At 40.6% G+C, this 23,789-nt stretch overlaps 1 protein-coding gene across 6 annotated transcripts in view; it reads left to right on the top strand.

Moving 5' to 3' along the window:
* The window catches only part of LOC129700352 (gephyrin), a 459,263-nt gene extending 436,105 nt beyond the window's left edge, over positions 1-23,158 (top strand). For all 6 annotated transcript variants that reach the window (XM_055640758.1, XM_055640759.1, XM_055640762.1 and 3 more), the window contains 3 exons: positions 12,252-12,355; positions 19,280-19,376; positions 22,203-23,158. In XM_055640758.1, coding sequence (XP_055496733.1) covers positions 12,252-12,355; positions 19,280-19,376; positions 22,203-22,336 — 335 coding nt within the window. In that variant the 3' untranslated portion in view covers positions 22,337-23,158. The remainder of the gene's footprint in view (positions 1-12,251; positions 12,356-19,279; positions 19,377-22,202) is intronic.
* Positions 23,159-23,789: the final 631 nt, after the last annotated feature.

The raw sequence follows: 23,789 nt of genomic DNA, 5'->3' as shown, positions 1-23,789 counted from the left end.
TCATCTCAATAATAATGTTATCTGGAAACATGGTTGCACTTAGGTCTTAGGTCATTTCTTTCTGGTAAGGTAATGCCTTGGTAATGTATAAAAGTTATAGCAAATCCAGTGGATTAAAAACCGCACTAAATTGCAAAGCTCCAAAATTAATAACTGAGTTTAACCGAACTCCACTGTTTGCTTTGCGCAGTAGTACCTTGGTCTTAACTGTCCTGTTATTTTTCAGAACTTGCAGAATTCACTGGACAATTAATCACAGTGTTTTAGGCTGGTAATTATCAACACATGTATCTTTATGATCACCTTATGATTAGTCATCGAGTCATACTGCAAGGAAACGGGTCCTTCGGCCCAATTTGCCCACGCCGAGCAACGTGCCCCACCTATACTCTTCCACCTGTCTGCGTTTGGCTCATATCCTTTAACCCATAAACCTTTCCTATCCATGTACCTGTCCAAATGATTTCTCCTGCATTTAGGACCCTCTACATATTGCCTGAGGAAAGTTTCTTGAATGCATTTGACAAATTCTGCCCCATCTATATTTTTCGCTGTGATATTCCCAGTCAATATTGGGAAAGTTAAAATCTCATACAACAACATTGTTAGTCCTACAGTTGCCTGCAATCTCCTGGCATATTGGCCGTTAACTATTTGGGGGCCTGGCGTACACTCTCAACAAGATGATCATTACTTTCTAATTTCTCAGCTCCACCCATCTGGCCTCACTGAACAAGCCATCAGTAATGTCATGTTTGCGTGACCTCCTCCTTAATCAATAAAGCAACACCCCCTCCTCTTTTACTCCCACCTCTATCTCAACTGAAGCATCTGTACCCTGGAACATTAAGATGCCAGGTCAGTCTGAAGAAGGGTTTTGGCCCGAAACGTTGCCTATTTCCTTCGCTCCATAGATGCTGCTGCACCCGCTGAGTTTCTCCAGCAATTTTGTGTACCTTCGATTTTCCAGCATCTGCAGTTCCTTCTTGAACAAGAAGCCAGGTCTGCCCTCTCTTAACCAGGTTTCTATAATGGCAACAATGTGAAATTACCAAGGATGAAGGTGATCAAGGAAGTAAACAACTGTGAATACCTGTAAAGTATCTTTTTTTTTTGGAAAATGAATCTTTGAAACTTTAATTTTGTATTATTTTTATCATAAATTCTATGATTTATTAAGCCCCAGTTCCCCATTCCCCCTCATCACAGCATGAACAACTTCCAGTTACAGTGCAGAGTCCCTTTGTGCCACATTGTGCGAAAAGGACATCCCAGATTCAGTAAATATAACTGACTGTAAGGATACAGTATAGGGTCTTTCTCTTCCAATGGACACTGTGACTGTTGAATGGAAGGGATGAAGGTGGCTTTTTGGAAGCAATAATTCAATTTCTGCAGATCAGGAAGAGCGCTATGCTGCCTGCAAGCTTATACAATGTACAAAATCTATCTCTCAAGATACAAAGTAATGTGAAAGATATGCGTGACGTACAGCAAACCACTTCCAGCTGTGAATCCTTTTGAGATGTTTTCACAGCTTGGATTTCTGGATCGTCAGATATGGTTAACATCTCCATTTGAACTCTAACCTGAAAAAAAAAGCTTTATTCGAATTTTCAGCGAGCCATCATCTTACTGAAGAGAGAGACGATGGACTACTCTCTCTTCACCATTGTCTTACCTCCTGACATTAAGAATATTCTCCAATCCTTTTGTGCTCTAAATTAATGAAAGAGGTCTAGATCCTGAAATGTCCAGATCCACAAAATATAGTTTCAAATATGTTATAATGGCAGTCTTTACGACGTTCTCAAAGACCAACGTCGATAGCCATTACTCCTCGGGGATGACTAGGAGGTATATTTTTCGCACTCATCACACACTTAAGATAGTAAAAACGAATCTTCCAAACGCTGTTACTTGATTAAATGGTCCTTTATTGAAGTAGTACACAGCAAAGAAATAATCCGTCACTTTCCGTTCTTAATCGCTGTTCCATTCATGTCATATAAATCATATGAAAGTATGTTGTCTCATTAACTTTTGTGTGTGTGTGTGTGAATGAATGGTAAAAAAACTGTATTCTCACCATCCTTCCGAGACCCAAATGACTCGCTGGGCTCCTCTAGAAATAGACACACCCCTACATATCAAATCGAACCTACAAAAATACAGACAGATAAAGACAAAAATGTAACAAAATTTAGATATGGCTACAATATACTGACTTAATGACTCCTATATAGCGGCCCCTAATTGTTCTACATATATAACGAAGCAGTTACCAATAAACATTTTAAAAAAGGGGCTATAAAAGCTTAACATATATCAAAATACAAAAGTAATATGCATTCTATTTAGCATTCGGACTTATATAACAATTACAGCACGGAAACAGGCCATCTCGGCCCTACAAGTCCGTGCCGAACAATTATTTTCCCTTAGTCCCACCTGCCTGCACTCATACCATAACCCTCCATTCCCTTCTCATCCATATGCCTATCCAATTTATTTTTAAATAATACCAACGAACCTGCCTCCACCACTTCCACTGGAAACTCATTCCACACCGCTACCACTCTCTGAGTAAAGAAGTTCGCCCTCATGTTACCCCTAAACTTCTGTCCCTTCATTCTGAAGTCATGTCCTCTTGTTTGAATCTTCCCTATTCTCAAAGGGAAAAGCTTGTCCACATCAACTCTGTCTATCCCTCTCATCATTTTAAAGACCTCTATCAAGTCCCCCCTTAACCTTCTGCGCTCCAGAGAATAAAGACCTAACTTATTCAACCTTTCTCTGTAACTTAGTTGTTGAAACCCAGGCAACATTCTAGTAAATCTCCTCTGTACTCTCTCTATTTTGTTGACATCCTTCCTATAATTGGGCGACCAAAATTGTACACCATACTCCAGATTTGGTCTCACCAATGCCTTGTACAATTTTAACATTACATCCCAGCTTCTATACTCAATGATCTGATTTATAAAGGCTAGCATACCAAAAGCTTTCTTTACCACCCTATCTATATGAGATTCCACCTTCAAGGAACTATGCACGGTTATTCCCAGATCCCTCTGTTCAACTGCATTCTTCAATTCCCTACCATTTACCATGTACGTCCTATTTTGATTTGTCCTGCCATTGCCCTCACATTTATCAGCATTAAACTCCATCTGCCATCTTTTAGCCCATTCTTCCAAATGGCCTAAATCACTCTGAAGACTTTGGAAATCCTCTTCATTATCCACAACACCCCCTATCTTGGTATCATCTGCATACTTACTAATCCAATTTACCACACCTTCATCCAGATCATTGATGTACATGACAAACAACAAAGGACCCAACACAGATCCCTGAGGCACCCCACTAGTCACCTGCCTCCAACCCGACAAACAGCCATCCACCATTACCCTCTGGCGTCTCCTATTCAGCCACTGTTGAATCCATCTTGCTACTCCTGCATTTATACCCAACAGTTGAACCTTCTTAACCAACCTTCCATGAGGAACCTTGTCAAAGGCCTTACTAAAGTCCATATAAACCATGCTTCTTTAAGGATTCTTCCATCTTCACCTTCGCCTTCTAGAAGCAGACATATCTTGGTTATCGGTCTTAGTCTGAAGTCGTCCTGTACGCATGATTTCCAGTATCCTTCCCATCAACCAGGAACCTCGTGGTGCAGTAGAATCAACCACCAAAACGATATCACCTAGAATAAAATTGCTACTTACTTTCAACCATCGTCGTCTTTCTTGGATTAGAGGCAAATTCTCTTGTGTCCACCTTTTCCAAAAAAGATCTACCATATATTGTACTTGTCTCCAGCTGCGTCTAATATACAAATCTTCCTTCACAAAGAGCCCAGATGGTAGCATTGGATTGGTCTTCAACAGAAGAATATGATTTAGTGTAAGCGTTTCCAGGTCATTCGGATCATCGGAACTCCTAGTAATGCCGTCGATTATTTAAAATTGCTTCAACTTCACATGATAAAGTTTGCAATCCTTTATCGTCCAAAACTTGTTGTTTAAGAACAGAACGTGGCACATTTCTAACGATGCGGATCAACCGTTCCCAAACACCGCCGTAATGAGATCCCGCAAGAGGATTAAAATTCCATTCTATCCCATCCAGATGTATAACACTCTGGATTTTCTTCTGATTTAAGCTTTTAAGTGCTTCTCTCAATTCTCTTTCCGCTCCAACAAAATTCATTCCATTATCTGATCTTAATGGGCCTGTCCCACTTAGGTGACTTTTTAGGCCACTGCAGGAGACTGTGCAATCGCCACATCACATGTTCGCAGGTGGTTTCCGGGGAGTCGCCTTCATGGTCGTGAGGAGCTCCCGCATTCTGGGAACTCATTATGGCCTCATTATGATCGCTGTAAATTTTTCAACATGTTGAAAAATTAGCGGCGACTAGAATGAAACCGCCATGGAGAGTAGCGAGAATTCTCATGCCGTAGGTGGGTGGCCAGGAGGACAAAGGTTCTCATAGGTTCTTGTAGGTTGTAGCTGGTGCTGACCGGTGAATTTCATTGGCTCGTTGGGGAAAAAAACGTAAGCAGTTTTCAGAACCAAGGATAACCGACCGGTAATGTTAAATGTCCGCCGAGCTTCACAGCCGTGTATCTCTGGCTTCTTAAAAGTTGTCTGGCCTCTTAAAGGTTGTTTCCCCTCCTTCTCCCCCCTTCTTCTCCCTTCCCCCCCCCCCCCTCTTTTAAAGGACTTTCCATACACTGTGCTTTAGCCGTCTTAATTACAGCACCAAACCTCCTGTTCATCGCGGTGTGTGTCTGTATCACCTAGGCATAGCACCGTGTGAGTTTCACTCAGACAGCGCCCCCCCCGCTTGCCCTGTCCCCCGCCTTAACGGGCTGGTGAAGGACTTTCCGTACACTGACAGTCGCTTTAGCCGTCTTTTCAGCCGATTACAGCACCAAACCTCCTGAAAAATCGCCTGTATCATAAAACTTGATCTCGGCAGTGTGTCTCCGTATCACCTCTGGCATAGCACTTCAAGTGTGCTCTGTTTATGCACTCAGACAGACTTAGCCCCCTTAACCTCTTGCCCGAAGTAATCTACTCCTACGCCTGCATAATGGAGTCAAATCAGGTTGAAGGAAGGGATGTACGCTATGTGTGTGTTTCCTGCTGTTCCACACAACTCTGACAGTCGCCAATTTTCTGTTCACAATTTTCAGTTGCCGGTTTTTTCTCAGCCAATGATATGCCGTTGCATATGAAAATCTTTTGAGAGAAGTAGCAGGCAGCATTGCGTCCAGGGAAAACCTATCTCAGAAGTCCTGTTCCATCGATAAATACAATTGATGTCTCACACCATGTACTCCGGCAGATAAATCTCTTCTTAATGTCTTGACAGACAGAGATAATTCTGTTTCTGTCAAGAAGATCCTAGATGCAACTTGCAAGATGAAAACTGGGTCTGCTTTTCAACCTTTTCAGTTTTTCAGGATGAAATATTTCAACAATCTCTTATCCATATCAAATTTTAACAAGACTTTAAGAACCCAAGTCCTCTCACTAACCTCTATGATGGACCGTAATTAAGTCATTTGTTGTGTTTGATGAATCCTTCCTAACATTCCTGTAATTTCTCGATGGAGATCAAATCAGGCTTGGCCATCCTCTCCAAAGAGAAAGGTACATTGATCTATCTTAAGAAGCGATGTTCTCCAGAAGCTTTTTTTTCCATGTGATACATGTCGTCTGCACAAGAGATTCAACAAATGTTAGAAAACGCTTTTCTCATTGTTAAGTCTTTGTACTATCAGTCCAGAAGACAGATTTCTCCAGCTGAAGCTGTAGTTCCTTGTGCAGCATTATGTCAACTTTAACAACTAAGACTGCAGCAGTAAGTTCCATTATGGGAATTGTCATTTGCTTCAATGGTGCCGCTCTGGCCTTTCCCATTAAGAATGCAACATTTAATTCATTGTTATCATTTTCCAGTCTTAGATATGAAACAGTACCGTAGCCACTTTCACTTGCGTCTGAAAAGTGATGCAGCTGTGCATATCTGATTCGACCATAGTTTGTAGGCTTCATACACTTTGAATTCTGAGATCTTGTTGAGATCTGCTAACCATTCTGTCCATCGCTGAGAGGAAGTTTGCGTTATACTCTCATCCCATCCAAGTTTTTCCTTACAAAGATCCTACAAAATCAACTTGGCTGGCAGTGTAAATGGTGCGAGAAATCCCAAAGCGTCGCAAACAGAACCATTCACGGATAGGATACCCCGTCTAGTACATGGTCGTTCTTGAATTGGGAATCTGAACTGGAACACATCTGTTTCAACACACCAGTGCAGTCCCAGTGCCCTTTCCATTGGCAGATTGTCTTTGTCCAAATCCAACTCCCTGGTCTCATTAGCTCTGTTATCTGGTGGAATGCTCTCCAATGCAACACGGCTGTTGCTGATCCACTGATATAGCATGAATTATTCCTTATTACAGAGGGAAGTCAGATGTTTTACCATTTGAATTGCTTCCTCTTCCGAAGACATGAATTTTAAGCATTTAGCCACATTGAAATTATTCTTTACTGTGTTTGTCACTTCTTCTGGGAAAGTGAGCTTTATTGTCCGCGGCAGTCTTCCTTAATGTATAATTTGCACAACTTAGTGATGACACCGCTCCAAAGAGATGTATCTTAATCCGGTATTCAATGAGATCTTGTTGTGCACCACCATCAGGCCACCATAGGAATCGCAAATAGTCAATATGCTTTTCTGATACTTTGATTTAATGAAACATTGCTTTAATATCAGCCATCAAAGCAATCGGTCTTGTCTGAATTTAATAAGAACTCCAATGAGTGAGTTGGTAAGGTCTGGAACTTGCAGTAATTGACAGTTAAATGATGGTCCTTTGAAAACTGCAACACAGTCAAAGACCACCCTCAAGGTCCCTTTCTTCGAGTGATACACCCCGTGGTACGGAATGTACCAAAGCTCTACGTCACTTCGATTCAACTGGTCTGTTGGTACCATTTTGGCATAATCATTGTCAATCATGTCCTTTAAGAACGATGTATACTCATCATGAAATTTCGTATTCTTGCCAAATTTGCGTTTCAGATTCTGCGTGCGTTGCTCTGCAATGCGACGGTTATTTGGCAGACTAACATTTTCTTATTTGAAAGGCGTCTAGACAATAGCGTCCATCTATCATCTTTACTGAGTAGTTCATAATATCCAAGAACTTGAACTCTTCTCTGGACATTTCTTCTGATTCCTTACTGGTACTTTCATTGAGGTCGTGATTGTATTGCTTGATCAATAGCTCTTATAATTTAACAGTAGATATCCGATTGACAGCAGCAGCAGGGTGGTTATTCTGGTTGCTGCTTCTGTTGTTCCTTCTCAAGTAGTCATAGATAGCCCATCCGAGTAGGATTCTCACAGCAAATGATCCCTCCCCTTGACTGCTGACAAACTCTTTAGGTTCCAATGCCTTCAAAGCATTCATTCCGATAAGTAGGTCAATACCAGAATTTATTTTAGGTATCTTGACATCCTTCAAGTAAGGCCATTGTTTCAAGTCTTCTTGCTTGTGAATATATAGATGAGAAACAGGCATGGTCTCTTGTGTAAACACATCAGATTGTCTTCGTCCAGACTAGATATTTCCATACCTCTAATATGATGACTATCGCAGCATTTCTCTTCATTCATGGTACGCAAGAAAATGTTAATCTTTTCTCCTGTGATGTCCAGCCTTCTCATCAAGCTTTTTGTGCAAAAGGTAGCCGGACTTCCATGATCGAAAAATGCATATATTTGCATCAGTGTATTCACTTGACTGCTCCTTATCTTTACTGATAAGATGGAGAAAATGCAGGTTTCTACCCCGGCCCATGCGCATTTATTTGAGGTGAGGTAACAGCATCATTAGTAGCTGGCTTCTCCTTCTGTTCAATTTGCTCCGGCTTCTTTTCCGTATTCTTCTGTTCAGTATGAAGTAATTCAGGATGATCTTGTCTGCACTTATTACAAGTTATACGACTCTTAACCATGTGTCTTTCTTCAAACATCCAAAGCAGATTCCCTTCTCCGTTATGAAGTCCATCTTTTCTTTATATTCCGTCTTCTTGAATTTTCGACACCACCTTGGATGGGTGAACTGTTTTAAATATCTGGGACCTCACATCTCTGACATGACAATCACACGCATCTCCTTGAGTAAGGCAAGGCAGCGCCTTTACCACCTCAGGCAATTGAGGAAATTCAGAGTGTCTCCGAGGAACCTCCAGTGCTTCTACGCAGCGGGTGGCAAAATCTTGTCCGGCTTTCCATGGTTCGGGTCTCTGCCAAGGACTCTGCCTTTTCTTTTCAGTATAAACAGTAGAACCATGAGAGACCTTTCCCCCCCTGCAACAGACTTGCTGCCGTTTCAGGCAAACGCCTCCGTTGAATGCAGTATTTCCATGGACTGTAAACGATTTCTCACAGGGAACTAACTGTACAGAACGTTTTCCATTTTTATGTAAAATAATATGTCATGATTGTGTTCAGGAAGCATGTTGTTCCGCTTCTAAACTTGTTTGACTTGACTTGACTTGACTTGTTTCTATAGGTATTATAGCGGTGGCAAAACTGCTTTCCTGAGGTCCTGATCTTCCTTTTGTTTTAGTAAAAGTAGAACCTTTAACAGTTGCTGGTTTAGGATCTTGAATATTTCCATGGCGTAGATTTGACATTAATCATACTTCCATTTCCATGAAACTCACCAGATCAGGAAGCATGGCTTCTCGTTTCTCAACTTCCAGTATCAGACTTGCTCGATCCCACCACCTATCTCTAAGCTTATAGGGCAGTTTTAGAATGATTGTCCTCATATTACTAACAACATTCATTTCTTCCATGTGGTCGAGATTTCTCATCGAGCTACAACAACCTCTAAGAAATATCGCGAGCTGATGTAATGCCTTCACATCTTCTGCCTTGATAGTTGTCCAAGCATAGGCATTCTTCATGTATGCATTAGCAATCTTCTGTTCATTACCAAAATGTTCTTTGAGCAATTTCCTTGCCATTTGATAGCCCTCCTCTGCAGCCACATTTCAGCAACTTATTACAAGCTGCTTTGCATATCCACTTGTGTAGTGCTCTAGAAATCGTAAGCGATTTCTTTCATTAGTAGTTTTTATTTCCACTCGTTCGTGAAACGTTATTATGAAAGTTTCATATTGCAAAGGATCACCATCATACTTAGGAATTTCCATTGGGGGTAAGGTGGAAGAGAGATTTTGTTGAGCTAGGAGCTCGCTGATTCTCGTTTGATTCCTCACTCATTCATAGAATTGACTTTGAGATCCTTGGCTGTGCGCAAATGGATGATGAACAGGCCTCTGAAAAGAGTGCTGGTCTGGGTAAGTTTTGGCACGTCCCATGACCAGTTGTTTGTCCCTGATGGGTGCAGATGGATAATAAACAGGCCTCTGAAAATCTTGGCTTGTACAAACCTGTATATTGGGCCTCTGAGAAGAGTGCTGGGTTGCTGGCTTATTACGAGCCTCAACAGACAGCCCAAAAGTTGTTTGCTTCGGTCTAGCTCCTTATTGCCAAAATGAAGTTTTGCTGACTGCCCACCCACTCAGTGCCAACTCTGAGTCGCGAGACCAAAGTGGCTCTGGCTGTGGGTTTGATTTAGCTGCTACTTGTCCTTTTCCATTAAGGAACTTTTCTTCTGAGATATTCTCGAGTCACATCTTGATCCTTGGCCTTCCAATATCTCCCTCCTTGCTCCGGTAACTGCCAGCTTTGTGGCTATTCCCAGCCGTTCCTTCTCCTTCCTCAACCCCTTTTTTGTTCCTCAGCCTCTCTCTTCAGTTGTTCTTCCTGCCTTTTCAGCTGTTCACTTCATTCCTCAGCCTCTATCTTCAGCTGTTCTTCTTGTTCCTCAATCTCATATTTTTTCTCCAAGGCGGTAGATGCTAGTGAGAGAGCAGCTACTTCAGCTTCGGCTTCCATTTGAGCAGAGACCCTTGTAGTTGAACTGGCTACAGAACCAGATTTTCGTCCAGATCTTCGTGTTGAGACATTTGAGGTACTATCCTGTGGTCCAATTTCTTCTCCCACTTCAACACCTTGTTGCATCGCACTTCTGACTGTAGAATGCGTAATTTGTTCGATTTCAAGTAACCACTTCTTCACATACTCTACAAGACCATAGAAAAATTCCACTCTTTCTTGGAACCGCTGGGTGTGCCTTTCGAGTTCTCCCTCAGGCAATTGTAAACTCAGCAGTGAGTTTTGCTGGTCTCCAACCTCGTGGCCGAGGCTGAATAATTGGTCCATATTAGATTGCACCATCTTCGCATTCTCATCTGATTCCATTAGTTTCTTCTGGATTTCAATTTTCTTGGCTACCTGCTTCCATAACTTGTTTCTTTCCATCTGGCATCTTTCCAGGTAGGCTGCTTCTCTCTTTTCAGTGCGCTTGGTTTCTCTCTTTCTCTATCTTCTCTCTTCAGGCTCCACGGCTCCCTCTTGTGGCTCCTCTTTGTACTCACCTGTCCGTGGCTCCATGAGTTGGTGAAATGAATCAGCCCAGTAAGCCGCGAACAGTATGTGAATTAGGAAAAGGAAAAAAGACAAATGTTTGAAGGGAAGAATGGTAGGTCATTTAATATGTATTGGAGACATCACATCAACAAATTAAAAAAAGTAATTGTAAATATTCTCAAAATCGTACTCATAATAATTGTGGCACTTGGTAATATTGCCTAGAACAGAATTGTTCAAACTGCCTTACTCTGCTTGGAGACAAAATGTAACTTTATAACAGAAAAGCAATTGTTGTGTGAACAGATCTCATAAGTGCACATTTTGTGTTTTGCGCATTGTTAATTTTTTTTTTTTTAATGAGAGCAACAAGTGTGGCTTTTCCTACTAAGGTGATAAAAGTTGCTAATTTTAATTCAGAAAGTAAATTGAAATTGAAATTACTACCATTAACAATTCAGCAAATGCTCAAACCAGGATACTTCTCTTTGAATTGTGTCTCTCTGTAGATTGATTTATAATTGTACAAACTGTTTCATGGGAGTCTATTTGCGTCAGTGATCTTAACCAACAATGTCTTGCAATCATAAGGTTTACTGAAATAATTAAATATTGATATAATGTTTTGTTCTACACTAACAAGTATTTGGCCAATTGTAGCCTGAACATTCACATCTCATTTGGTTGAATAGTAAAATTATTATTTTAGCTGAATAGCAGTTTTGAAACATGCATGTATGATAATCAAAACCTCAGTGTAATGTTGAGCACATAATGACCTGTGTTGTACATTGAATGCTTTTTTTATGTTGTGAACTTCAGTGTGGGTAGTGCTGAAGCTTGAATAATAATTAGGAAAATAAAGCCTAATTAGTCCAATCTGATTTGCAAAAATACTCTTCATAACTCACTTCCCACTGTGATGATTTCACAGTAATTGTATTTTTATATTTATGAAAGGAAAGCTTGTGGCATTCTATTGTTTATGTGAAGCCCAAGAATTTCTTCCAACGGCATTAATTATATCTAATTTGTGGTAACTAATTAACACAACAAAGAGCTGGTGCAAAGCAGCAGATTTGTAAGGACATGCCTTGCAATTGACAGGTACGATGAATACCCTTGTCATACGTTCACCCAACCTCTTTGTCTCACTTTTTTCCAAATCCACTTCATTGAACTGCAGAAAACAGAAATGGTGGAGGCAGTTTTGACCCCAATTGAAGTTTTCTTTGGATCCAAGCAGGAACTCTTGAATTAACTCCAAATCTGCCAGTACAATAAGGTCCAGCTAATGCAGTTGTGTGGTTAATATTTTCTGAATTAACCTTATTATTGGCAAATCAAAATAAATTTGTAAGTCATTTCATGCAGTCTGGAGTGGAAACTTCTCAGTTTCTCACCATCTTTATGTTTGTTTCTGATAGGTCTCAAAAACAATTTGGGGGAGAGGTGTAAGGAATAACAAATCATTTATACAGTTGGCACAACCAGCATGCGTTTCCATTGCAATCGCCACAGTAACTCAGTCGATCGCAAGAAAATTCTAGGAATCAAAGAGCACAGAATGATTAGACCTCCAAGTGTGGATATAATTGAATTTTTGGAGTTGGAGCAGTGGCCTGCTTGGTTCCAGGCATGATTCACTTTGCATGCCACAGTTAATTGTTGTAACCTGATGTTGTTATTTCACAACAGTATGATTTCCTTGCAGGCAATCCAGTGTCAGCAGTTGTTACCTGCAATCTATTTGTAATCCCTGCATTGAGGAAAATGCAAGGAATCCTTGATCCTCGACCCACCATCATCAAAGCCAGGGTAGGTCAAATACATTTCCAGTCATTTTTATTCAGTAATTGGTTCTATGTAGCATATGTTTCTTTGTATTGTTATTTGTGTAAATAAATAAACAAAGGTAGAGCTATGAACAAAACATCCTTTATTGAAGAGAGTGTCTCAATCAAACAGCAGTGCCTGGTACAACAACATATCAAGCTCATACCACATGGTGTACTCTTTTCTTAAAGGTACACCTACCTTTAATACATTTAAGTGACATGAGCAAATTTGCAGATGACACAAAGCTGGGTGGCAGTGTGAACTGTGAGGAGAATGCTATGAGGATGCAGGGTGACTTGGACAGGTTGGGTGAGTGGGCAGATGCATGGCAGATGCAGTTTAATGGGGATATATGTGAGGTTATCCAGTTTGGAGGCAAAACAGGAAGGCAGATGATTATCTGAATGGTGTCAAGTTGGGGAAAGGGGAAGTACAATGAGATTTGTGGGTCCTTGTTCATCAGTCACTGAAAGTAAGCATGCAGGTACAGCAGGCAGTGAAGAAAGCTAATGGCATGTTGGCCTTCATAACAAGAGTAGTTGAGTAGAGGAGCAAAGAGATCATTCTGCAGTTGTCTAGGGCCCTGGTGAGACCACACCTAGAGTATTGTGTGCAGTTTTGGTCTCCAAATTTGAGGAAGGACATTCTTGCTATTGAGGGAGTGCAACGTAGGTTCACAAGGTTAATTCCTGGGATGGCGGGACTGTCATATGTTGATAGAATGGAGCGACTGGGCTTGTATACACTGGAACTTAGAAGGATGAGAGGGTATCTTATTGAAACATATAAGATTATTAATGGTTTGGACATGCTAGACACAGGAAACATGTTGGGGGAATCCAGAAACAGGGGCCACAGTTTAAGAATAAGGGGTAATTTAGAACGGGGATGGGAGGAAAAAAAGAACCCAGAGAATTGTGAATCTGTGCAATTCTCTGCCTCAGAAGGCAGTGGAGGCCAATTCCCTGGATGCTTTAAAGAGAGAGATGGATAGAGCTCTTAAAGATAGCGGAGTCAAGGGATATGGGGAGAAGGCAGGAACGGGGTACTGATTGTGGATGATCAGCCATGATCACAGTGAATGGCGGTGCTGGCTCGGGGCCGAATGGCCTACTTCTGCACCTATTGTCTGTTGTCTATTGTCTATTTTTTAAGTGTATATAAACATCAACTATTTCGATGATACAATCTAATACCTGAGTTCAACTACTCACATCAATATAGAGTTGTAATTTGACGTGGTTATAAATACATTCATTGCATTGTTCTGCTCATTCATTACACTCTTCACTGCAAACTGTGCTTGAGATCTCCAAAGGTTTGTAATTCCAATGGATCACTTCTCTGCTAGGGCATCATACATAGCTGCATTCACATTCAGTTCTCCAATTTGAGTCATCGCCATACTGCAAGGAAACAGGCCTTTTGGCCAAACTTGCTCATGCCGACCAAGATGCCCCATCTACATTTGTCCCACCTGCCCACGTTTGGTCCATATCCCTCTAAACCTTTCCTATTGAAGTACCTGTCCAAATGCCTGTTAAATATTGTTAAAGTACCTGTCTCAACTACCTCCTCTGGCAGATTGTTTCATATACCCACACCCTCTATGTGAAAAGTCATCGCACGTGCATAATTACCTTCATAACATTGAAAACACTGTATTTTATTTTATTGGAGCCACCTCTATGTACTAAAGGGTCCCATAAATCACCACAGTAATTACAACTATATATTGTATTAGTATAATATGAACTGAATTTCAACACCTTTACTTCGGGTGCTCAATCACTGCATTTTCCTAAAAATTGGTTGCTGCGTCGTGTCGCGCAGCATGGCGCGTGGTGAGGCGTTGTGGCTTATGCAGTGACACGCAGGATTTTGGAATGCTCAAAATCCTCGCGCGCCACCTCTGTGACGTATCCCTTGCGCACGCTGACGTGCAGACGGTGAACGTGTAGCGCGTGGTGACGCATGGTTATGCACGGTGACGCACGAACATTGCCTATGCTAATTTATTATGCGTCACCGTGCGTCAACGTCCGCAACCATGCGCCGCCCGTACGCCATCGGCGCACCATTTGCACGTCATTTGAGTGCCGCCACCACGAGACCACCCGGGTATAAAGCATGCGTAGTTTTGAACATTTTTCACTGGGAAAATCCTTGCTACAGAGATCGGACTAAATACGAACGACATCGCAAATGGCTCCCAAAAGAAGTAGAGCTCTCAAGAGAACTTGGCGCGCCACTGTACTGCTAGACGATTTTTGCGCGACAATCACTACTGGCCTGTTGTGTAAATGACGCACAAATGACGCCCAAATGGGACAGGCCCTTAAGTCACTGTCTAACTGTTGCTTTCGACTCAACCTTCCCCTAATGGCTCCAGACTTAGGCACAACTTTTCCTTTCTAATTCTAACTTGATTCTAAAGGGCCTGTCCCACTGTATGAGGTAATTCAAGAGTTCCCCCGAGTTTTCCCCTGAGTCGAACTCGGAGAATGTCTGTAGCGGGTCCGTAGGAGTTCATGGATGTCACATAGCAGCTCGTAATGCTAAAGGTAGGTACTCGGGAAATCCAGTAAACTCGTGACGTTTTTTCAACGCTGTGAAAAATGTCCACAAGTAAAAATATACTCGTGATGAAAAATATTGTTACTTTTTACTCGTACGAGCCACTACGAGGCATCCACGAACTCCTACGGACCCGTTTGATTATTGCATCATATGCAACTGCACCAGCTGATTTCATGATACAATCCACACACTCCAATCTTTTAGGTTGGGAAGTACCATTGACTCCCTGGTTGGTTCACCCCCCCCCCCTTCCCTGGCACTTTTTCCTCCAATTGCATGAGGTGAAACACCTGTCCCTACACCACCTCCCTCACTTCCATTCATGAACTTAAACAAACCTTCCAGGTGTGATAGAAGTTTGCAAGTACCCCTATTGCACTCGGTACTCTCGATGTGGCCTCCTCTACAATGGTGAGACCAAGCGTAGATTAGGTTAGCACTTCACTTGCTCCTTGCACTTCATCCAACAGGGCCTGTTGGAGCTCCTGGTTGCCAGCCACTTCAATTCCCTTTCCCGTTTCCATACTGATCTGCCTGTCCACAGCCTCTTTCGTTGCCATAGTGAGACCACACATAAATTGGAAGAACAGTACCTAATATTCCGCTCCAAATTCTTTTTTTTTTTTTTTTTTTTAATTTTATTTTTATTAGAAGTACGGTAAATTACAATACTACACAACACATATATCTTAATACATTTTTTGTACCGCTTCATTTTTTTTGAGCTTTAAGAAAAAGGTAGAAGTAAAGAAAGTGCGCAAGAGTCGTGAAGTGCAAGAGTGTTGGGAAAAGAAAGCCCCTTAGAAAAGAAGTTAGAGAAGGAAGTAAAGTGAGAAAATAGACCCTAGAAAAGAAAGAAAGAGAAAATAGAAACAATCGCTCTATTAAATTCTCCGATAAAGGGGACTATCTAATTTTTCCTCCCGTTACCAGGTCCTGATACTTATTTATATATGTTTTTTTTTAAATTACTATTGCACCCATACTTGTCCAGAAACATCTCTTTTGGAATTGGTCTGCTTTACCTGCTAAGAGGAATCTCATCTCTTCCAGATGTAATGTTTCAAACATATTTGATATCCACATTTTTATTGTTGGTGTGGGCGCATTTTTCCAGAATTTAAGTATAAGCTTTTTTCCCATTATTAGCCCGTAATTAAATAAATTCTTCTGAAACACGTTTAATTCAGGGTTACCTTCCGATATTCCGAAGATAATCCATTCTGGTTTTGGTACCAGTTTTATTTTGATCAATTTTGAAAAAATATCAAATATTTCATACCAGAATTTTTGGATTTTTGTACAAAAACAAAAGCGTGCGCTATGGTAGCTCCAAATTCTGATAAAGACCTAATTTTCTCTTTCTTTCTGATCTACCCAGGTCCTCTAACACACTAACCTAATCACCCAGTTCCTTTTCCTTCTTCCACCATCTTTTTTCACTAATCATCCACCTCTGACCTTTTCCCTACTACCCTCTATCTCCACATTTCTCTCTCCCCCCCCCCTTCCCCCTCCCAACTTGACTTACCTACCTATCAATTCCTCCTTACCTGGATCCATGCATCATTTTCCAGCTCTTTCCCCTCATCTCTATCTACCAACTATCTCCTCTCTACTCCAGGCTTGAGGAAGATCCTGACCTGAAATATCCATTTCCGTATACAGATGCTACCTGGTCCACTGATGTCCTCCAGCAGTTTGTTTTTTTGGTCATGATTTTGGCTCTGCAGTCTCTTTTGTCCCAATCATCCCTTGTGTCTTGTCCATGATCAATCTATGCCGCAAACCCTATTCCCATTAGACTCCCAACTGTCCAATTTTTTTCCTGACCTTTGTGAATAATTTCCTACCTCATTGACGATTTCCCAAAACAATTGATTGAAAATATGTTCCATTTGTAACTATTATATTCTTTCTCTTCCCATCCTCTCTGCACTTCTGGTCACAACTGGTTCCCTATCATTGTACCATGCTTTACTTAACATTTTCTGATCCAATCACAGCTAAAATATCTAGCTGCCGTTTCTCATTTCACTCCAATATTATCACTGAATGTGGTAGGAATTACGGAAGATTTCCTGTAATCACCCTTTGACCTTGTCTTACTTATCTACAGTTTACCCTATGTCCAGGAGTGAGCCAATGATGTCAAGATCCATTTCCCTGCCAACTTTCCCAACCCTTTTGTTGCCTCAGTATAGTTGATGCTGGATAAGCTTAAAACTGAAGCCATTATCTTTGTTTTCTGGCACAAGTCCATATGGAGCAAAAGTTTTATCTCGCCATGCCTACCTAATCAGATTTATTCAGATTCGTTGCAATGTCAACCTTCCGCTTAATCCCAACCTATGTTTCCATTCTCAGTCGATCTTGGGCAATATTGTTATAATATCTCGATAATTTAGGCTCACTATTATTGACTAAATTATATATTTGGTCAATGTATCCTGTGTAAATATCTTAATCCCCTTTAAAAATAGTGTTGTAGAATCATTCACATCCATTTGAGAAGGCAAGGGGTTCAACTTAATGACACATCCAAAAGATAGCAATCTGATAATGCAGTAGTCCTCATTGTTTCTGAATGGGGAATAGAAACCACAACTTGACTCAGTCAAATGAGCTTTTACCTGAGGTACATCTAATACTACTTGAAATGTGAGGAACACATACAAACTTTTATTTTGAAAGCACAGAATCTCCTTTCCAGGGTAAGGGAATCAAGAACTAGGTTTCCAGGACATATGTTTAAGGTGAGAGGGGAAACGTTTAATAGGAACCAGAGGGGCGACTTTTTCACTCTGAGGGCGAGGTACCAGAGAAAGTAGTTGAGGCAGGTGCAAAAACTACATTTATAAAACATTTGCACAAAAACACCAAAAAAAGGTTTAGAGGAAAATGGACCCAAAGTGGGCAAATGGGACCAAATGGGGCATTTTGGTCAGCTTGGGTGAGATTGGCCGAAGAGCCTTTTTCCTTGCTGTATAACTCTATGACACCATGTGGAATTGTCTCAATCTTAGTACATAGTATCTCAGTCCATCTTTTTCTACCAAATTATTGTCCACAGTTGTGCACATGTTAATCGATTATAAGGAGAAATTCTCTCCCCTAAACCTTTCTCTCACCCTTCACCAAAACCAATGCCATTAGTAACCTTTAAAAATGTATAACAAGTCAACTTAATACCCCATAATATCTAATCATGGAATAACATTGGAGAGTATGATTTATCTTAGAAATAAGTCAGTCTTTGATCGCAATGTCAATTTTTCTGCATTTCCTTTTATATACTTAGTACCATTTTATATATCATGTGGTGACGTTCTTCCTCAGTCTTGAAAAAAAAGTGCGAGAGCGTAAATGTGTATGGTATTTCAACACCTCTGGTGCCATAAATTAAGCAATGTAAATGAAAATGTAAAATACATTGCTGATTTTGTTCATCTATTTTATGTGATACAGTGTAGAAACAGGCCCTTCGGCCCAACTTGCCCATACTGGCCAACAATGTCCCAGCTAAACTAGTCCCACTTGCCTGCACTTGGTCCATATGCCTCCAAACCTGTCCTATCCATGTACCTAACTGTTTCTTAAACGGTGGGATAGGCCCAGCTTGTTCCATATATCCACCACCCTTTGTGTTAAAACATTACCCCTCAGATTTCTATTAAATATTTTCCCCTTCACCTTGAACCTATGTCCTCTGGTCCTCGATTCCCCAACTCTGGGCAAAAGACTGTGCATCTACCTCATCTATTCCTCTCATGATTTTGTACACCTCTATAAGATCCACCCTTATCCTCCTGCGCTCCATGGAATAGAGACCCAGCCTACTCAACCTCTGCCTATAGCTCACACCCTCTAGCCCTGGCAACATCCTCGTAAATCTTTTCTGACCCCTTTCAAGCTTGACAATATCTTTCCTATAACTTGGTGCCCAAAATTGAACACAAGATTCTAAATACGGTCTCACCAACGTCTTATACAACTGCAACATCAACTCCCAACTTCTATACTCAATACTCTGACATGATGAAGGCCAAAATGCCAAAAGACTTTTTGACCACCTTATCTACCTGCGACTCGACCTTTAAGGAACCATGCACCTGTACTCCTAGATCCCTCTGCTCTACAACACTACCCAGGGGCCTACCATTTACTGTGTAGGTCCTGCCCTTGTTCGATGTCCCAAAATGTAACACCTCACACTTCTCTGTCCATCAACCATTCCTCTACCCACCTGGCCAATCGATCCAGATTCTGCTGCAATCTTTCACACCCTGCAAAACCACTCAGTTTTGTATTATTCTACTACAGTTGTCCTGTGATGTAAAACTGGATCCACGACCTGAATATCACCGCTGTATTTTGACTTGGCACCACCAGGAACCATTGCCCTGGGCACAGAGTACAGGTGAGAATTTTGAAGCTATTACTGAATTGTAGCATATTCTAAAATAATAATCTATCGTGAGATAAAGGTTTCATTAAAGAACTATAGCTGATGTTTGTGGTTATGAACTGCAACATATTGTATGATTATTTATTCATTTGGAACATACAGGTAATGGCTAATTTTGGCTGCCACTTTGGTTTACTTGGAGACTGTTCTAATTAGCAAATGAAATGTCCCTTGGGTTCCTGTCCTTTTACAACACAATCCATTTACCCAATGACAGGATGGCCAAAAAATGGTCAGTCAAAGACTTCCACGGAGGCGTCCAGTTGCTGTTTATGGATATCGATTGATGTCGTTGTTGGAGATGAATGAAGAATTTTTCCAGTGACAATCTACCAGTTTCACTACGGAACATAAATAGTGTCATGAATATTGATAACCTGCCTGGCTCATTTATTTGGTAAACAGATCTAGGGACTGAAGTTCTGATTTTCCAATGAATGTACATGTAGATTGCTGGTGCAATATGGCCAGTACTATACACTGCCTATTATATGAAGCAATAATATTCATTTATATATATTGTAATTTCTATTCCATTTCTTGGAGCCAAAGAAGGCACAACTTTTCTTCACCAGACCCCACCTTCATCAAATGATTACTGCTAATCATTGAAATAAAATTTAAAGATAAATGTACAAGCATTTATCTTAATGTGTTTATTTTATTTTATAAACAAATCAAAGCATTGACAGTATTTTACCTGGGTTAAAATCAACATCACTATACAACTGAAGTTAGCCTGAGAAACACTGAAGACAGCTACATATTGAGATAAAGTGAGCTTTCTTGATTTTGGCTATTGCATTGAAAACCTTATGAAAGAAAGTGCAGAGCAGGCCAGAAGTGCAATGTCTCCAGGGCATCAGGAGGCCTTGCAAACAAACATCCAGAAGGCAATGGAAATGAATAATCAGAAAGGTTATTACCAGGAGTCAAAGCTACCTTTGTCTACTTGCATCACCACTTTTTGGAGAACTGTAGTTGTACCTCTATGTCTCTCAGCCATATCTGAGAAGAAGCTCTGATGGTCTCTGTGAGTGAGCTCGCGTGCGTTTGGAAGACACCCCCTTCAACCATTCTCATCCAAATAGCGGCTAGGGTGCTAATTGCCTGAAAGATTTGAAAATCTGCCGTTACAATGGAGGAATTACAAAAATAATGTTATCAAAACTTGTGGATTAAACTAAGTGGGCTCTATTCTACAGCATTCCCCGGGACCCTATATTTCACCGTGTATATTCTGCCCTGGTTTAACTTCCCAAAATACATTCTGAGTTACATTCCATCTGCCATTTCTTTGTCCAGTTTACCAAGTTTTTTGGTGTGCGCTTTCAAACTTCTGTGCATTCTGCCAGATGAGAACAGAGAAGAAGGAATGACTGGGGTGGGACAAGTCTTTGATTATGTTGTCTGCTAGTCCAAGATGTTAATGGTGGGAAGTCTGATATATGTGAAGTACCAGGCTACATCTCCAACTTGAGGTCTTGGGCAGAGCTGTTCCCAAAACAGCAATGTGCTTTCCATGGTACATCTATAGAAGTTTGCAAGAGACAATGGAACAATTTAATTTTTACTTGCAGCAGTTTAACAAGTCTGCAAATGCAATAATATACAGATAATATATAATAATCAAAACTATAGTAAATTAATTCTGGAACGTTAATAGGACAAGAGAAACAAATTCATAGTGCAATTAAAGACAGAGTGGATAGAAGGTCAAAGTTGCTGAGGATAGTGTTGTTTAGTGTCCAGTAGCCTGATGGTTGCTGGAAAGAAGCTGTTCTTGAACCTGGTGGTTAGGGTTATCAGGCCTTCCCGATGGTAGGAAGGAAATGAGACCATGGGCTGGGTGGTATGGATCTTTGATGACATTGGCTGCATTATTAAGTCAATGCCTATTACAGATCGTTTTACTGGTGGGAAAGTCAGTATCCGTGATGGTCACTGAGGCAGTATATAGCAAAAGTAATGTTAAATGGTTGGTGAATTGGGAAACATGCCTGTGAATAATAGAGATTGATAAGTGAGTGGAATTAAGGAAATAGCATGAGTTTGCCCACTTAGTTTAATCCACAAGTTTTGATAACATTATTTTTGTAATTCCTCCATTGTAATGGCAGATTTTCAAATCTTTCAGGTAATTAGCACCCTAGCCGCTATTTGGATGAGAATGGTTGAAGGGGGTGTCATCCAAACGCACGCAAGCTCACTCACAGAGACCATCAGAGCTTCTTCTCAGATATGGCTTCAAAACACAGTCTTTTGATGAATAAATGCTTTATTGTTGATAGAAAACAGTGAGACACATCCAAATTTCTTCCGACTCGTTACAACAATCTTCTTCAAACTCCAGCTTATTACTTTAGACATTAGAAAACTCCTTGTGTCTCCGTAACACTGGCAAGATCTGGCATGTGGCCTGCATGGCCCGCATGATCCCGCATGGTAGAAGGGTTAACCTTCCCCATCGGCTCTCCAAACTAATCTAAAAACCTAGACTTCTGAGCAAGCATCTAAGCTCCAAACACACCCAAAAGCACATCATAAATCCCACCCACAATATAACGGGCAGTCTAAAATTTAAAGGCACATGCCATCATCAATGGCATGCAAAACAGGCCAAATGGCCACTACATCCATCACTGCCAATGAAGATGAAAGGTCATTAACCTGAAACATTACTTCAGATGCAGTCTGCTTGTACTGCATTTTCTGTTCTGGTTCCATCTGCAATGATTTTCTCCTAGATTTAATATTCCTCTGCTTCCATTTCTGCAGGGAATCAGATGAGTAGCCGTCTGATGAGTATGCGAAGTGCAAATGGACTGTTGATGCTACCTCCAAAGACAGAGCAGTACGTGGAGCTCCATAAGGGTGAAGTGGTAGATGTTATGGTGATTGGAAGACTATGATGTCACCACAAGAGGAGGGTTGGTGCATGTCTACATATCATTGACTCTATCCTGTAATGGAACGGCACCGTTAGTTTTAAATGACTTGGATAAAATTGACCAATGTTGTTGAGATCTTGAAGTAATTTCAAAAAGAAATCAGATAAAGTAAATGAAACGGGAGAGAGAGAAAAGAAATCCATTGAATCCATTCTGTATCATATCCAGGGCAAAGTTTCTCTTTCATTACAGTTGCTTTGTGTGTTTAATGCCAGGTCTAATAGCAGTAGCTTTTGATAGACAGCAGTAGGTGCCTGCTAAACTTGTGTTTTCTCATCCTCAGATACAGATACTTATGCTACTAGCAAGGCTGTCTGCTTACTTTATACCAGCTTAGATAAACACAGCTATTATCCTTATTAGTACGCAACATAATTGCTTCACAAAGAGCTTTGCTTGTTCTTTATCTTGTATCTTGTGTTCATGTGCTCAGTGCCAAAAGCAGAGTGGCTGGACTGGACTGGATCGGTATATTACCCTTTCAGTGCCATCGTCTGGGACATTTCTCAGAAGCCACCTGTCTCAGCTGACCACCTAGTTGGACAGGAATTGGAAATCTTTCGTTTGAACAAAGAAATTGCTTCCTTAAGTGCTGACAGCCTTTTTACCAATTTAAAAAAAAAGTGTACAGTAATACAAAGATTGATATTGTACAGATAATAGTGTACCAGCAAATCATGTGGTAATTCCTAGCAATGAAAGACATTTAACAACACTGTACCATAACATTTTCTGTAATGATATTAAATATTAATAAAAATCTTTGATCATTGTTAAAATTTATCTGAGAAGATATTCAATGTTTTTAAAAGAAACATTTCTCGCTGTGTTGTGCCGTAGTTACATTGTCACGGTGCAATTTGGAAAATAGCTTTGAAATTTTACACTCAATAAATCTGTTCTTTTTTTATTGTGCATTGCTATTAAGGAACACCTTCTCCAATGCCAAGAGAGTTTAGACGCCTTAGGACTACTGATATGTCTACAGTTTTCATTATTATGCTCTTTCCAATTGTAATTTCACTAAGGTGAGCAGAACATGTACTAGAAAGAGAAAATGATATTTTTTAACTTCACACTTTCCTCAATAGTTGCTTTATGTCAGTAACAATCAACAAACTGATTCTCCCTCATTCTTGTCCAATATAAATTTAAAACGATTAATTTTGAATTTCAGTTTTACTTGTAGAATAAAAAGAACATTTAATAACAGTCTAAATATTGCAATTGGGAAAGTCTCATCACCAATGTATTGTATTCACAGGATGAGGATAAGGAGGTTAATTCCATCACATCTATCCATGGAGCATCATCACCATTATGCTGCCGACATTCATTCATAGTGAAGTACATTAACAAAGAGAAGTGCAGAGTGATACATTTTGATCGACAGGATGTGAGTAGGTTACCCTGA

The sequence above is a fragment of the Leucoraja erinacea genome, chromosome 9 (assembly GCF_028641065.1).
Source record: "Leucoraja erinacea ecotype New England chromosome 9, Leri_hhj_1, whole genome shotgun sequence".
Lineage (NCBI taxonomy): Eukaryota > Metazoa > Chordata > Chondrichthyes > Rajiformes > Rajidae > Leucoraja > Leucoraja erinaceus.
This window is presented reverse-complemented; position numbering and strand designations above follow the sequence as displayed.